The following is a 16664-nucleotide window of genomic DNA, read 5'->3' as shown; positions in this document are numbered from 1 at the left end:
CTCTTCTGATCTGTTTGGTTTTGAGTTACGTAATTTCTTTATATATTTTGGATATTAACCCCTTATCAGATATATCATTTGCAAATATCTTCTCCCATTCTGTAGGTTGCCTTTTATTTTGTTGATTGTTTCTTTTGCTGTGCAGAAACTTTTTATTTTGGTGTAGTCTCAACACTTTATTTTTGCTTTTGTTTCCTTTGCCTTAGGAGACATACCTAGAATATTGCTATGGCTGATATCAGAGGAATGACTACATTCTCTTCTAGGATTTTTATGGTTTTAGTTCTCAAATTTAGGTCCTTAATACATTTTGAGTTTATTTTTGTGTGTGGTGTGAGAAAGTGGTCATTCTTTTACATGTAGCTGTCCAGTTTTCCCCAACAGCATTTATTGAAAAGACTTGTATATTCTTGCATATACAAGAATTATATATTCTTGCCTCCTTTCTCATAGATTAATTGACCTTATAAGTATGGGTTTATTTCTGGGCTCTTTATCCTGGAGTTGTTTACAATATTAATATGAGTCAACAGTTTATTGTGGCTGTAAAGAGCTAATGTGGTATGTTAATAGCATCATGATGGGCAAAACAAAAGACGATGCTTCTGCCTGCACTCTGCCCTGATCACCCCATACCCAGAACATTCTGTTCAGACCTGAGTATCACATTTAAAAAGACACAGAGGAAAACGGCAGCTGGGATAGATTAAAACTCTCATTTGAAAGACTGTTGAAAGGACTGGAGATATGGGGCCTAGAGAACAAAGCCACGGCAGGCATCATGGCAACTTTCAGTGTGTGAAAAGCTGCCATGTAGAGGATTCCAGACCTGTTCTGAAGAGCCTCTGAGGATCGTGGGCAGATGTACAGAAAAGCAGATTTCGGTGCCTCTAATAGTAATAGGTGTTTAGAAACAGAGGGTGCCATCTTGGGCAGTATTAAGTTCCTCATCCCTGAAGGTGTTCAAAAACAGGTTGATTATTCATCTGTTGAATAAATGATTTCAAGATTCTATGTATCCCAGTATGTGGGGGACCAACCCACGCACCACAGTCGAAAGGTCCTGGGTATGGGGTTGGTGTCGGCGCAATATCTCTAGGAAAGAAGACAAGAAGAGACGAGACAGACAACATGGATGGTGGTAAAGCCACACTTTATTAAGATAGCCAGGGTCTTATATACCATGGGTGATTACATCGTTTCTTTAATGGTTACATAGTTCAAGGTCCCTGAAGTAAAGACATGCTCTGGAAAAGTAACAGGATTAAGTCATTACAAAAGAGGAATCCCCTAATAATAGTCTGGTTTTAAACATAAGATAAGCCTGAAGAATTCTATGAGGAGATATACATTCCTTAAGGCCCTTCATCAGTTATTCAAGGGTAAGATGCTCATCCTTTTATAAGCAAATCTTTTGGCAGAGGATTATGTTCACTCTAAACAGCAGACAAAGAGCCAGAAAATAAAGTAAAGGGAAGGTCACTAACTGACCCAAGTTGATTCAAAGCCTAAAAGTATACGCCTCTTTGCAAAGCAATGAGAAAATCATAGGATGAACAGAAGCCATATGTGGGGCCCAGGAGGCCAAATATTGTTTGAGGGCTTTTTTTGCCTACTGGGCCCCAACACCAGTATATCATTTGGAAAAAGACACTCAATATGAAAAGAATTTTTAAAAGAGACCCAAGAATTTCTCAGCAAATAAACACTGATCTTTTTCCTACATTTCACATATGATTCAATCACTCCATAATATTTAGTGAGTGTGCGTGGGTGATGTGCAGGGATGTCTGTCGGGCCTTTTGTGAAACTTAATATCAAAGAAATCTTAAAAGTCACCTTGACCAAGAGGAGTATGTTTAGAAGAGGGCAGCTTCAAGGTATCAGTGTAATCTACCGCAGTACTAGCACTGCGTGAACACATTGCTTACAACCTAGATGGAAGCTGTGACCAAATCTGAAACAGCTCCCCAAAAGAGTGATGTGATGTCGAGGCTGATGAAATGGAGGGGCCCATAACTAGAGGGTGGATGTGACTTTCACCTTGGAGTTCTTAATAGTCATAAAATAAATGCTGAGTGTGATAACACAAGTTTTTTCATCTTAATGGCATCACATAGCACTTTCTAATTCTCTTTTCTCTATCCCCCTAACCATTATCTTATTTAACTTCAAGTGTTCCACACATTTAGAAAAAGATACATATTACCCGTTGGCCATTTATGATATTGTGACCAGGAAAAAAAATGAAAGGCTCTTCCATTGTTTTGTTTGAATGAAATTATGATTCTATAATCATTAAAAAAAAAAGCAGATGTGTAATAAAAGGGCCAAAACATATAAACTTGAAGTGGCAGCATAAGGAGTTCTCTGCTAAGCAATTTTAAAAGGATAAATATAAAACAGAAGAAGTAACAAAAGATGATCTAAGACTATGCTGACTTCAAATAGAACATTTTGTCTGAGAGGGACCATCAGTGGAGAATGAGGTTAAACATGTTATGGAACCATCTTTACAAGGCTAAGCAGGAAATAATTCCATTTCTCACTTTTGCGTTTGTATGTTAAAAAAGACCTTAATCTGTAAATGTTATGTCTGAAAGGCTATAGATAAGAAATGCAATATCAACAAAAATTAAAAGCTAAAGACATCAAAAGGGATATGTGAAGGTATATTCAGGATCAGGATGGAGATTTGAATAAGAAGTCAGTCATATGAAAATCTAAGGGAAAATAATTTCAGGCAAAAGGAAAGTGATGCAAACAGAGATGTGCTTTCTTTTTTTTTTTTAAGTAAATCATTGGTTTACTGATAATGTATTTTATAAAGTAAAAGAAAATAGACATGAAAGGGTCTCAGATATTATCTAAATTCAAAGAAATGAGGAGTCTGGGTTAGTAACTTTGAAGAGCAGGTATCATTTGGTTTGACTCGTGTATAGTTCAAAAATGATTATTTCAACTTTAGAAGATGCAGTATTGAAATACCCTTTATCTAATCTTTGTCCAAAGGGAATTTTTTTTATGCCCAAAGGGAATTTTAGTGGGGAAAATTAGGTTTACACATTTGTGGAGAAAGAGAAATAAGCCAACGTGCTATTTCAACTATTAAATTCTTGGTTGTGTCTGATACGAGAAAGGAAAACAAATAGAACCTGTTATTTCTAGCAATCAGTTTACCAGAGCAACTCTGAGCTTTTACCAAAAGTAGTGACCGGCTGATAGCATCTAGGGAGATGGAGCTCTGCCAAAGAAAAAGATGCTGCTGATTTTCATGTGCTTGAAGAACAGGAAAAGGTGATCACAATGGAAATTTTCATAAATGGGCAATGATGTTGGAAGTTTCCGTGCCAGGGGCAACTGCAGACTCTGCCCTACTCAGCCACCTTCACAAGAGCTTGCGTAGGACTTTAGATACCTCAACACCCTGGTTCCTGGTCATGCTCTTTGACTGAAGGCATCCACTCTTCCCATGGCTCCCAGCATGGCCTTGACATCAGAGCTCTCTTCCCCTTTGAACTGTAAGGCTAAGTACAAATCTACATCTCTCTTACTCCTATTCTGTGAGTTGCCCAAGCTATCAATTTTTCAGTAGCAAGTTTTATCTTCAAGCTTCTGCAGACCATTTACTTCATTTGGCAGCAGCAAAACCCTTCTTAGATCCGCATGATCAATCATGCTTAGATCAGCAAAGCCATGTGCTTCAGGATCTTGGCTCGCACATCCTTCAGGAAGGCAAAATTTAAAGACCTTGCTGATTTGCTTATATTCTTGTTCAGCCCAAATTCTCCCTCTTCTGTATATTCTTTATCAAATTCCTGGTCCCACTGCCCTTTGCCAGTAGACTGTGTCCACCAGAACCAGTACAACAGAGTTGCTAAGAGAGCCATTAGGAAGTAGTCCTTGATGTTTTTCATTTGTTTGGCTTTTCACTGAGGAATTAACCTTTTACTTTCTTCAACAGTATTCAGCTACTTAGCAGATTCCACACCGGTTGGGTAAAGTTTGCTAACATTATCAAAGTCCTGAAGAAACTGAGACATCATTTTTCCATAGAGCCTGGTGGTGGTGATTCATATGCATCAGTGGGTTTCTTTGATTCAGTAAGCTTTTGAAATTGGTGATGCAGACATCCTGATTTTCAACCTGACCCATTGTAGCCCTTGGTTTTGTGTCTCTGACTTCATTAAAGTATGTCAAATTTCCCTCTCCTTCTAAAATGAGGTCATCTTGATATCCTTCATTACATATGCAGAGACTCTATTTCCAAATAGTCACATTTACAGCGACTGAGGGCTAGGACTTGGACTTATTTTTCTTGGGAGACACAACTTAATGTACTACAAACCCCAGTGAACCACATCTCCTGGTATTTATGCTTTTGTGTAGTCCTTTCTTTTGTATCCGGGTGGGCCCTGTGATTCACTGGTTACCAATCATGTGGCCCAAAAGTGATGCTGTGTGATTTCCAAAGTTGGATCAGAAGCCTAGCAGTTTTCTTCCTGGTCTTTTGGAATCTTCACTCTCCGGGTCCCTAGACTCCATGCGAGAAATCTTACTCCCCTGCTGGAAACATCGCATGGTGAAGACTTATAAAGAGGAGGTGGGGTCCAGCTGAGCCTAGGGTTCCAGACTTCCCACTGTTATGCCCAGATTTTAATATCGCCCCAAAACCCAGAAACTGCCAGAGAGACCGAGTCACGTATGCAAAAGCAAAGGGCGATTTTATTATGGGCTTAGGCTAGCCGAGCCTAAGCCTGGGCTCACAGACTTTACCAACGCTGCGGATCCATGCTGAAAGCCCAGAAGGCGGGGTAGGGCTTTTATGAGTTTTGGGAAGGGGGAGTTACCGGAAATTGTGACATAGGTACAGTGATCCAATTATTATTAACCATTCACATTGCCTAGAGTATTTGTTACTTTTGGCGGGACCCAATCACAACAGTTACAGTGTTAACCAATTACAGAGTGGCCCTAGGACCCTCACATAGGGCATGACTAGTCTTAGCCTCCATCTTTTAGGCCTGCCCCTAGAAATGTTAAGGGTATTAACTGGCCTTTCCTGATTGGGCGTTACAAGGGTAGTCCCTCTTGCCTTGGGCAATGTGTGCCCTTCTATTGTCTCATGGAGTCAGTTTCAGACCTGCATTCTTACACCACCTTAAGCGTCAGGTGAGTGAAGCCCTTCTGCACCTTCTGCCACCCCAGCCTCCAGTTAAACAGCACCAAGTGACCCCACTTAATGTCACTCCCCCACACTTGATGTCAAGTGGGGCATCTATTGGTAGAGGTACTGGTGGGGTGATGAGACTGAGATGTTTTTTGTAACCAATCCTCGGCCTCTTGACTCCAATACCAGCCCTGGAGTGTACACACAAACCCACGTGGGCGCACATTCGCGCACACACACATGCTCCTACCTCTACCTCTACCCTTTCCCAGAGTGTAGAGGAGAAATCCGAGTCCACGCAAACAAAGACAAATTCGGGCACTGGCTTTTAGTAATGCCTTTTACAAATAAATCTTTTCTTTTAAAGCACTATTTTAAAATATGAAAGTAACTACTGGAAAGGCATTCTTCTTTAGAAAAATGAGGAGAATTAGAAAAGCTCCCCCATCCCCAGTGTAACCATGGTTTCATGTGTAGCATGCTTCTACGACTTCTCTGTGTTTATAAACACACTGTGCCCATCAACAACACCCCTTCCCCAGCGCGTTCCGTTTGGAGGCTCACGTGCAGGACGCTCCCACCTCGGAAACGGTCTCACAACCTGCTCTCTTCGCTTTACGAAGTGTCGTAAAGTCTCGTTCGCTCTAGCACCTCCGCTGGCCTGCAGGAAACGCGGCGTAGGCCCTCCCTCCCACTGATGCAGAGGGGCGGGGCGGAGACGGCGCACGGAGATGACGTATCATGGTGTGCGCGAAGACGGCGGCAGCCACGACGCAGGGGAGGGGCCAAGGCTGCGGCAGCGTCAGGCACGCGCACACGTTGCAGCTTCTTGCTTTCGGCGGGTTAGGGGAGGTTCCGACGGCCAGGCAGGCGCACTGACAGGTAGAGCCGCAGACCGACGGAGATGGCGACGCTCTGTCTGACCATAAACGCCGGAGACCCTCCGCTGGGTAAGGGGCCGTCGCCGCCGACCTACGTGGGTTGCATCAGCTGGGGAGGGTGCGGGGCAGGGAAGGTCGCCGCGCCCGGCGTTGCGCAGTGGCGGTCACCGCGTGGGATTAGGCCTGCCGTCTCCGCCGAAACTGCACAAGGTGTAAGCAGTGCGCCCCTCGCCTTCCGTGCCCCGGCATGTGGATCTGCTCCCCGGGACAGTTTTCTCGGGCGTGCAGGGAGGCGTGGTGTGAGCCCGGGCAGGGCGACACGTCGCTCTGCCTCGGACCTTTTCTCTAAGAGGGATGACTCTCAGCCAACTCCCCCTTTCCCTTTTTAAAGTGCTTTTCCCTAGGGACCTAGAACTGCTCGTAGAAATACCATTTTAAAAGTTAAAATCCCATGATCCTCGCCTCTCCTCTTTTAAGATCTCTCTTGTATCTCCCTTCTTGCCTTTCCTCAGAAAAGATCTTCGATCCACTTCACGACTTTCTATTTTCATTGGGTTCCACGGGAACCAGACAGACGATTCTAGTAGCGGAGGTTGTATTAAAACTAAGGTTGCATTTATTTTTAATTAATGGTGGCATGGTAGTTGCTGGAACTCTCAAGTGTACTGCGGAGTGATGGGGTTGCTTTACCACACACATCCTTATGGATGTAGTCAACGCCAGAATGAACATCGGGTCTGTCACCTTCTTAATACATCTTAAGTTCTATTTGGAATGGTTCTTTCTGTGTGGCCGAGGTTATTGTAGATAGATAGCTTGGAATTTTCTGCTTTTTTATTACTTTGGGAAATTACACAAAAGAATTTAAGTAGTTTATTTATCTCCTGTTTGGTAATGTGTATACATAGTCTAGACTCACAAATACTTTACCAGTGTGGGAGAAGTGCCGACTGTTTGATGCAATTGGCCACGTCGGGCTGACAGAATTATTCATTACGTTTTCAGCTTCAGTGGCGTTCTGAGTCTTCTGGAACAGAACCCACAGTAGCCATTTTAAATACTTTAAAAATGCTAGTGTTTTAGCATATTGGTTCCAGCAGTTATGGGCTAACCTCACCTTAATCAATGAACTCTGAAAGAAATGGAATTGCTTTTTTGGGCTGGAAAGCACTACACAGTGTGATCTCGTGGTTAAGTTCACAAAGACATTTGGTTCCTGGAGACCTAGGTCCAGGCTGCCACTTACTAGTTGTGGAACCTTGGCAAGTTCCTTGTTTGGCTTCTCCCACAGTTTCCTTAATTAATAGTATCTTCCGCATAGGGTAGGTGGCCAGAGTTAAATGAGACTGTAGGTACAAGTCCTAACACAATTTAAGTATTCCCTAGCTGTAGCTTTTACTAATGTTACTTAGAAAATCACTTGGAAGGTGATAGACCTATGTCCTTAGTAAACTACAGAACTCAGAATCACATTCTGACTTCATTCTGGAAGAGGATCTTAAAAAAATTTGTCATTTTGAACTGTAGACCAGTTAAAGAATATATATTTGCTTCTCTCCTCCTTTTTTTAAAATTCATTGCATTGCTTAATTAAAATGCATCTTATCTTTTAATCAGTAAAGTTAGATTAAAACATTTAGATAACAGATTTCATTAATGTAATTTCCCTATTATGCATTCAGCATGTGGAGTTTTAATGTTTAAATAATTTTAGACTTTAAAAAGATACAAGAATAGAACAAAATACTCTCTTCTTCCTATACCACTGGAGAGCATACTGCAGATAATGCTGCTTCAACATCGGGAGTATGCCGATGTCCAGCTCCCTCGAGGGAGGAAACACTTTATGTGACCTGACTGGACCATCAAAATCAGGAAGTACACATTGATACCATTCCCTTTTCATTCGTATTCCAACACTGATTGTTCCCACAATACTCTCTCTATTCCAGAGATCAAAATCCAGAATCACGCTTTGCACCTAGTTGTCCGGTCTCTCCAGGTACTTTCCTTCTGGAATACTGTCTTAGTCTTTCCTTGGCTCTCAAAGCTTTGACCTCTCTGAAGGCTAAAGACCAATTACTTGAAGAATGTCCCCTCATCAGAATGCTTGACATTTCCTTGTGGCTGGATTCAGCTACACATCTTTGGCAAGAGTAGCACAGGAGTGATTCAGTGTTCTTCATTTCAGCCCATTAATTGGTGCATGAATTTGAATTTTCCCATCACCAGTGATTTTATCTCAGTCACTTAAGGTGGTATCAGCCAGCCTTTCACACTGGAAAGTTTTCCCTTTGCATTTGACAGGCATTTTGTAGGAAGATGCTTTGGGACCATGTAAACATCCTACTCAAACCTTCACTTACTGGATTCGCATCCATTGATGCTTCTTTCCTAGCTTGATTATGATTAAGCAGGTGCCAGAGGTGACCTTCCAGTTCTGCTCTTCCTTCTACATATATTAGTTGGCATTCTTCTGTCCGACATACTTTTCTTTCCCATTAAAAAAAAGTTCATAGCAAAATATACTCAAAAGATTATAATGTCTATTATTTACTTTTATTCTTTTAATTTCAAATTTTTATTTTCTTAAATCCATTTTATGGAGTTACAACACACATTTACTAAACTTTACCAATTTAAAATCAACAAATAACATATAGTAACCACCACAATAATGACAGAATAGTTCTCTGATTTCAGAAAGTTCCTTTATGCCCCTTTGCAGTGAGGTTCCCTTCCCAATCTCTGGTCCCTGATAGTCACTGATCTGGTTTCTGTCACTATTGGTTTTTTTCTAGAATTTCATATATATTGAATCATATCTTATATACTCTTTTGCACCTAGGATAATGCTTTGGGATTTATCTATCCTGTGGCCTGGACCAGCACTTCATGCTTTTTGTTTGCCGTATAGGATTTTATTGTGTGCCTACAGTATAACTTGTATCATTTACTTTAGTGCTTACACTGCTACTGTTTGCCAGTGCCAAGCTGGCCTCTGTGTCCAGTTGGCATATCTCTTTGAGTGCTTCTTGCTTTCTAGCATAAGATTTTCCAGGTTTATCTCGTACCTTCTGTGCTGCAGCCCTGTTTCCAGTGGAGCATGATATTTAGAAATCAATATCTGGGTGCTAGTGGCCCATGTTAGCCAAATTTAAAGGACTAAATGAATCAATTTAGGACATTTAATAGGTATTGAGAGGCAGATTACACCGTGTTTTAGAGTTTCAATTCTGGACTGCCTTAGATCTGCATTCAATTCCTGAGTGGCACATATTTAGTTGAGAACTTGAGTTCATTATTTAATTTTTCCTAACCTCCATTCCTCTTTTGTAAAATGGAGATAAAGGTGTCTATCTCTTAAGGTTACCACAAAGATCGCAGATTACAGTGACTTTAAAGCATGTGGCACTGTGTCCACCACGTAGTAATCACTGAAATGTTATTAATAGTTTTCATCGAAGGCAGTGTTCTCATTTCTTCTTGTCTTCTGAGGGAGGAAAAAGTTAATGTCAGTGTCCTCAACTGGAAGCTGAATGTATTTAAAAGCAGTTGAACAATGTCAGTGAATAATATCTGATGTATTATTTCCCCAGGACCAGAAGACTGATACTTTCTGTTTATAGACTACTGGGAAAACAGTTTACTCCTTGCAGGACTTAACATTGGTTTGTTGAGTCATTCTTACTGCTTTATGACTCAAGTTTTAAAGACTACATTGTAGAGAAAAATCTTTTCATCTCGTTATTTTTAGGAGCTTTGCTGGCTGTTGAACATGTGAAAGACAATGTCAGCATTTCTGTTGAAGAAGGGAAAGAGAATATTCTTCATGTGTCTGAGTAAGTGCTTTTACATCTCTGTTTTCAGTACTAAACAGCAGTTTTAAAAAATATTCAGAATTCAGTGTTGTGTGTGCTTGTTTTATTTGCTAGTTGGTAGATTGTCCCTAGGAAGAAGTATGCTGTTCTTCCTTATTCTGAAAAGTGTATCCAGAGACACATTTGTCAGTAAGGTATCTATCTGATCCCACTTATAGTTTAAAAGAAAGTAGAAATGTACAGAAGGATTTATACATGAGGGGTTTTTTTTTTAGAGTGAAGAATTTTTAATGTTTATTTTTGAGAGAGCGCAAGTGAGGGAGGGGCAGAGAGAGAGGGAGACACAATCTGAAGCAGGCTCCAGGCTCTGATCTGTCAGCACGGAGCCCGACACGGGGCTCAAACCCACTAGCTGTGAGATCGCGACCTGAGCCAAAGTCGGATGCTTAACTGACTGAGCTACCCAGGTGCCCCTGTACATATAGGTTTTTAATTCTGTGATTTATTCTGGTAGAAAATGGGAAATATTTAAAATTAGTAGTAATAGCAAATAAATAAATAAGGTAAATCCAGAGCATGAAATAATAGTCATCTGTGGGAAAGCTTATGAAAATTTTTAATGGTGGGTTATATTCATAATGCAATGTTAATTAAAATGAAACAGAACATAAAGGTAAAATCACATATTTGGATAGGAAAATATGTTTGAGACGAATGCAGCACTTTCAATTAGTGTCTGTTTCTGGGAGATGGGATTATGGGTGTGTGGGTTTTCTTTTTCTTTTTGTTTTTACTTCTCTGTTTTCCAAGTTTTCTACAATGAGCATATAGTATATGTTCTTGATTAAAGTAAATCATTTGCATCCCAGGAAAAATGGAAGATTTAAATATCTTTCTTTGGAACCCACTGAAAAGAGTAAAAAGAACCGGAAGGAGATATTACTCTCTTTAATTTTAGTTTAATGAAACTAAGAAATAGACACAACCTGGTTTCAGATTCTCTTAAGAATATTTCACCAGACAATAGAATCTGGACCAAATTGAAAGAAGATTTCAAGGATATTCTCCAGCACGATACAAATTTGAAAAGTATTGGAAGGTTCATAATAAACGGACAGACTTATTTTGGGAAAGGGGCAAGATACGCAAACTGCCTGCCTCTCCCTCCCTCGCAAGGTAGTTGTTTTGTAATTCGGGGTCGGTCACCATTCAGTGTTTACATTGTGATGACCTCGTAAGTTCTGTTCACTGCTGAGCCACATACGGTGATTACTTTTTGCGGACAGCTTTTACTTTTCCATGGAATAATTGTTGTTTGGCTTGTTCTCTTCTGAAGCCTGTCTGATTCCTAATCTGTTTTGTGTGACTTCAGGAATTAGCAGGAATATTTTATTGTGAGTCCGTGTTCTGAAGTTTCATAGTAATATGCTTTAGCGTGGGTCTGTTTGTTTTTTTAAGATTACTACCCCCAACCTGGGGCTCAAACTCATAACCTTGAGATGAAGAGTCACGTGTTCTACTGACTGAGCCCACAAGCTGCCCCTGTGGGTTTATTTTTTATATGTTTCACTAGATGTCTGGTCTCCTTTAAATGTGGAAATGGAAATCCTTCTATTTTGGAAATTTAAAAATTTTTTTTAATTTTCTCTCCATTTTCTGTTCTTTATATGGATGTTCAGATTAAGTATTACCTTCATTTTCCACCTATTGTTTTCTTTTTACTTTTTGGAGTGTTCTTCAACTTTATCATCCCATTTTTCTATTGAGTTTCTTCTATTTTCACTACTATATTTTTAGTACGCAAGAGCTGTTTTTTATTTTTTGGGTACTTCTCATAGGTATCTTGTTATCTTATGATTACAATATATTGTTTCATTGCTTAAAGGAAATTTTATTTACTTTTGAAATTTTCTTTTCCCTAATTTGTCCAAGCTGCATTTTGCTATGTGCCTATTTTGGTTACTATCTTTTTTTTTTTTTTTAACGTTTGCTTATTTTTGAGAGAGAAAGACAGTGAGAGCAAGGGAGGTGCAGAGAGAGAGGGAGACACAGAATCCAAAGTAGGCTCCAGGCTCTGAGGTGTCAGCACAGAGCCAGGGCTTGAACCCATGAACCACAGGATCATGCCCTGAGCTTAAGTCAGACACTCAACTGACTGACCCACAAAGGCATCCCCTTTTTTTAATATTTCTTTATTATTGAGAGAGAGAGAGAGACAGAGTGTAAGTGGGGGAGGGCAGAGAGAAAGGGAGACACAGAACCTGAAGCAGGCTCCAGGCTCTGAGCTCAAACCCACGAACCATGAGATCATGACCTTAGCCAAAGTGGACACTCGACACTCTACCAACTGAGCCACCCAGGCACCCCTTGTACTATCTTTTAAAACTTTCTTCAAATATTTGGTAATTCCTGATGACCTTAGATTTTGTTAGGAATTTAAAGTTCTTTGCAAATTCTTATCAGCTCTGAGCATACTTTCGTCTGATTGAGCAGTTTATTTAGTGGGAACTTCTGATGTTAGTATCCTTAGGTATTTCTCCTTAGGCTGATCAGATTATTCAGCAAAGACTTTCAGTCTTCTGTGTAGAAGGTAAAAGTTCCTACCAGGATATTTTGGGGAGCCAGGTGAGAAGGCCAAGGATCTCAGCATCTAGTATATGTGTATTCATCTACCCAGTTACCTGCGTAAATCAACTCATAGCAGTGACCAATTTCCACCAGTTAAGAGACCCTCTGTTTTACTCCTTAGAGAATAAGCCTCCAGTTTTTGCTGAGATTGAAATAAGGGGAGCAGCTCAGCTGTGCTAAATAGGGTTTGATAGTGTCTGTGTTTCCAGGTGACTCTCTTTTTGTTCTGTTTATTGTGAGAGAGACCCGTGTGCTTGTATGCAAGTGGGAGGAGCAGAGGGAAAGGGAGAGAGAGAATCCCAAGCAGGCACTGGACTGTCAGTTCAGAGCCCTACTCGGAGCTCAACCCCATGAACCGTGAGGTCATGACTTGAGCCAAAATCAAGAGTTGGACACTTAACTGAGCCACCTCGGCATCCCCACAACTGATTCTTAAGCAGACTTTTTATCAGCCCTCCTAATTTTAGCCCTAGTTCATGCTTATGTCAATTCATAAGTCTTTTGTGGATTCCAGAAGTTAGGTTGCTTTTCAGCTTTGTCCACTCTCCACTTAAGATTCAGTTTTTTCTGACCTGTTAAATTCATCTGCTTTCTAGCTTCTGAATTTTTATTGTCATTGTTTGTTTTCGTTAGTCTCTTTTTCCTATGAGTGTGTCTTTTTAAGAAATGATTTTTAAAGAACAGTTTTGATGGAGTTTGCTCTGTCATCCTTACTTGGAAGTTGATACAACTAGCATCTTTATGACTGTATATCCTTGGCTTCTCTGCCTTGATTTATTTTAAATCAGTTTTTCTTGATATCCCAATTATACTTTCATATTTTTGCCACTGAATAGACAATAGAAGGACAAGCATTATAGATAGTCTACTCTGAATTGTTGGATTTAACTGAACATTCAGAACATATTGCAATGTGATGTAAAGAATAAATTAGGCAGGTTTTTTTTTAAGCTGTAGTAGAAAATACATGGTAAATATAAGGGTTCTATTTTTACAGTTCTTCGTGAAGTCTCATGACTCCTACTGATTTGCTAGAGCTGTGGTCATATTTTATCTCCTGCTTGTATTTTAGAAATGTGGTGTTCACAGACATAAATTCCATACTTCGCTACTTGGCTCGAGTTGCAACTACAGCTAGGCTCTATGGCGCAAACCTGCTGGAACATACTGAGGTGAGGAAGGAGCGCTTCCTTGGGTTTGTTTTCTTGTGGTTTATGCTTCTGTTCTTTTGAGAACTTCATTTTATTGTTGACTTAGATACAGTTATTCTAGTTAAGGATATTAATGGAGTTTTAGTTACAGACCTAGAACTAAGGAATTCTCATCTTGCTTTTATTTTCAGGAAAAAAACTCAGAGCTCCTAAATTTGAACTTTTAATCCCACACCAAGCAGTCCTATCTTCCTCATAGCATCCTAAAATTTCATACCTGGATGTAACTGTATAGATTACCTCCTGCAACTCCCTTAACTTTACAGATGAGGCAGCAGACCTAGAACATTACGAGGTTTTCCCGGGGTCACGCACATGGTTTGGATCCCCTTTTCCTTTCTAGGTATATACTTTAATTAATTATAGTAACAGTAGATTAACTTCCTCCAATGTTGTTTAGATGCTTATTTGTTTGTATTCAGCTCTAGTTTTCCTAAACTTACAAAATTTGAAATGCAAAGAATAGTTTCCTAAGTATTTACTTTAAAATTTTGCAGGTGGATAATCACCTGCTCAAGTTGATTATTCCTTCCTGCTGCTGCCAGTTCTCAAATCTTTGTTTTTCTTTTTCTTCCCTGAAGTGCCCTCCACACCCCTGCAAGAAGGAAAAAAAGACAAAGAAGGAAAAAACCCCAGAAAAATAACAGTGCGATTTGTTTAGTGTAATGTCAGTTTAGAGTCCAGGCCGAGTTCACCAGAATTAAATCCACATACTGGCAGAGTCATAATTGGAGATAATATAGGCATAGTTCTAACTGAGGTCATTTGTTTGTTTAAATCTAAACCGTGGTGTGCATTTCTTTTCAATCTTTTATGTTAACAGATTGATCACTGGTTGGAGTTTAGTGCTACAAAATTGTCTTCATGTAATTTGTTTACTTCTGCAATCAACGAGCTCAATCATTGCCTGTCACTGAGAACATACTTAGTTGGAAATTCCTTGAGCTTAGCAGATTTATGCGTGTGGGCCACCCTAAAAGGTATCAGTTTATTCTTCCTGAAGGTTATTCTATTTTAATTGATATTGTGGTGGATAAGAAGTGTGCATATGTTTACGTGAACACACATATATGTATACATGTGCGTACACACAAGTGTGCACACGTAGAAAGTCACTTAGGACTTCCTGGCAAAGGAGTGACCACCTGGGCTACCGGGATTCCCTATGCTTCGCTGTCCCTAGATGTCATCTCCCTCTCACCAGTCCATCTCCCTGCTGCCTGTGAAGCTGACCTTGGCCCTGCTACCGGAGCCCACAGTCCATGTGTGTCAGCACCTCTCTGCCTCAGCCATTCCTTTGCTCCAGGCATGACTGTCTCTGGTTATGTCGTACGGGTGTATGTGTGTTTTGGGAGGCGATCTGGATTCACTCTTTTATGGTTTATAACGGGATAAGGTTATGGGATTGATGAGAGGTATCAAGGGAACTTGAATTTTATTATTTTCTTTAAAAGAATAAAAGAAGCAAATACACCAGGTTTTATCATTCTTTAATTCTGCATTATGTGGCTTTTTTTTTTTACATTATGTGTAATATTTTTGTGGCTAAAACTTTTCTCCAGCTTTAGTTAAATTGTTATAACCAACACAGAATGAAGTCCTTTTCTAATTAAATGTTTTCATGTATAGGTTTGACAGTTTTGTCTTTTTTTATTTCTGACTTACTATGTGTGAAAGGAAGATATATCTTAAGGATGTGGCTTTGTGATGTTAATTAAATTTTCCTTCAATGCCTGCTTTTGATGTTACATCTGAAAAGATGAGTTACTTCTTGATCTTGGTTTCGATTTTGTTTTCTAGTTGATCTACTTAACGTTTTTCCTTATCTAAGAAATGTGGCATTGGTTGGGGTGCCTGTTTGGCTCAGTCAGTTAAGTGACTTACTCTTGGTTTCCGCCCTGGCCATGATCTCACAGTTCTTGAGATTGAGCCCTGTTTTCCAGATTGAGCCCTGTGTCATCAGGCTGTGCTCTGACAGAGCTTTAGTATTCTCTTCAGTGAGTTGAACTGCAAAAATATTTTTAATTCCTTTGTGAATTCTGTAAAGCATGTTAAAGAATTACATGAAAACATTTCAACGTATGTCTAAATTTAAAATTTTTCATTATAGAAGCGTACCTTTTTTTTTTTTTTTTAAGTGGACTCCACACCCAGGATGGGGCTTGAACTCAAGACCCTGGCATTAAGAGTCACACGCTCCACCGACCCAGCCAGCCAAGTGCCCCTGTAGAAGAACAACTTTAAGCCATCTCGTTTACTCAAATTAACTACAACTAGAACTTTGCTTTCAAAGTTGTGAATTTATTGAATGGTGTTAAAATTTTGTTTGCTGACAGGAAATCCGGTGTGGCAGGAGCAGTTGAAACAGAGCAAAGCCCCAGTGCACGTAAAACGCTGGTTTGGCTTCCTTGAAGCCCAGCAGGCCTTCCAGTCCGTAGGTACCAAGTGGACTGTTTCGACCTCCAAAGCTAAAGTGGTGAGCCGTTTTTAGTGCTGATTCCTTCGTCTGAGACTGTAGCTCTGAAAAGAAAATAATTCTACTGGTAGTTCCCCCCCCCCCCCGTTTTTATCCATAAAAAAGGATCTTTTTGGAAAAATCTGCCCATACTGTTAAGTACTGGCTTACCGTTAACTGTTTTAACTAACTACATCAAGCCTAACCTTTGTAATTATACCTAAAATATTATGATCATCCAATGTATGTCCCTTAGGAAGCCCAAACACCAAGTAACTAAAACCTCCTTCTTTATAGCTATACCATGTTTTCTTCCTCCTGACTCTGCTGTTTGTGGATTTTTAACCATAGAGTCCTGGGCTTCTGCAGAGCCTTTGTGTTGATTCTCTAGGAGGTGTGACATAGAGTATAGTAGAAGAGATTCTCTTCCCCGCTAGAGTCTCTGTACTGTGATCTGTTTAACATATTAGGCACAGGTAGTAAAATTCAAGGATTTTC

The 16664-nt window shown here is 40.0% G+C and overlaps 1 protein-coding gene across 1 annotated transcript in view; it reads left to right on the top strand.

Annotated features, from left to right (window-relative positions):
• Positions 1-5955: 5955 nt before the first annotated feature.
• EPRS (glutamyl-prolyl-tRNA synthetase) overlaps positions 5956-16664 on the top strand; it is a 67210-nt gene continuing 56501 nt past the window's right edge. Inside the window, exons 1-5 of the mRNA XM_029933405.1 lie at positions 5956-6120; positions 9809-9893; positions 13573-13672; positions 14535-14691; positions 16048-16187. Coding sequence (XP_029789265.1) covers positions 6075-6120; positions 9809-9893; positions 13573-13672; positions 14535-14691; positions 16048-16187 — 528 coding nt within the window. The 5' untranslated portion in view covers positions 5956-6074. The remainder of the gene's footprint in view (positions 6121-9808; positions 9894-13572; positions 13673-14534; positions 14692-16047; positions 16188-16664) is intronic.

Source organism: Suricata suricatta, chromosome 3, assembly GCF_006229205.1.
Source record: "Suricata suricatta isolate VVHF042 chromosome 3, meerkat_22Aug2017_6uvM2_HiC, whole genome shotgun sequence".
In the NCBI taxonomy this organism is placed as follows: Eukaryota; Metazoa; Chordata; class Mammalia; order Carnivora; family Herpestidae; genus Suricata; species Suricata suricatta.
This window is presented reverse-complemented; position numbering and strand designations above follow the sequence as displayed.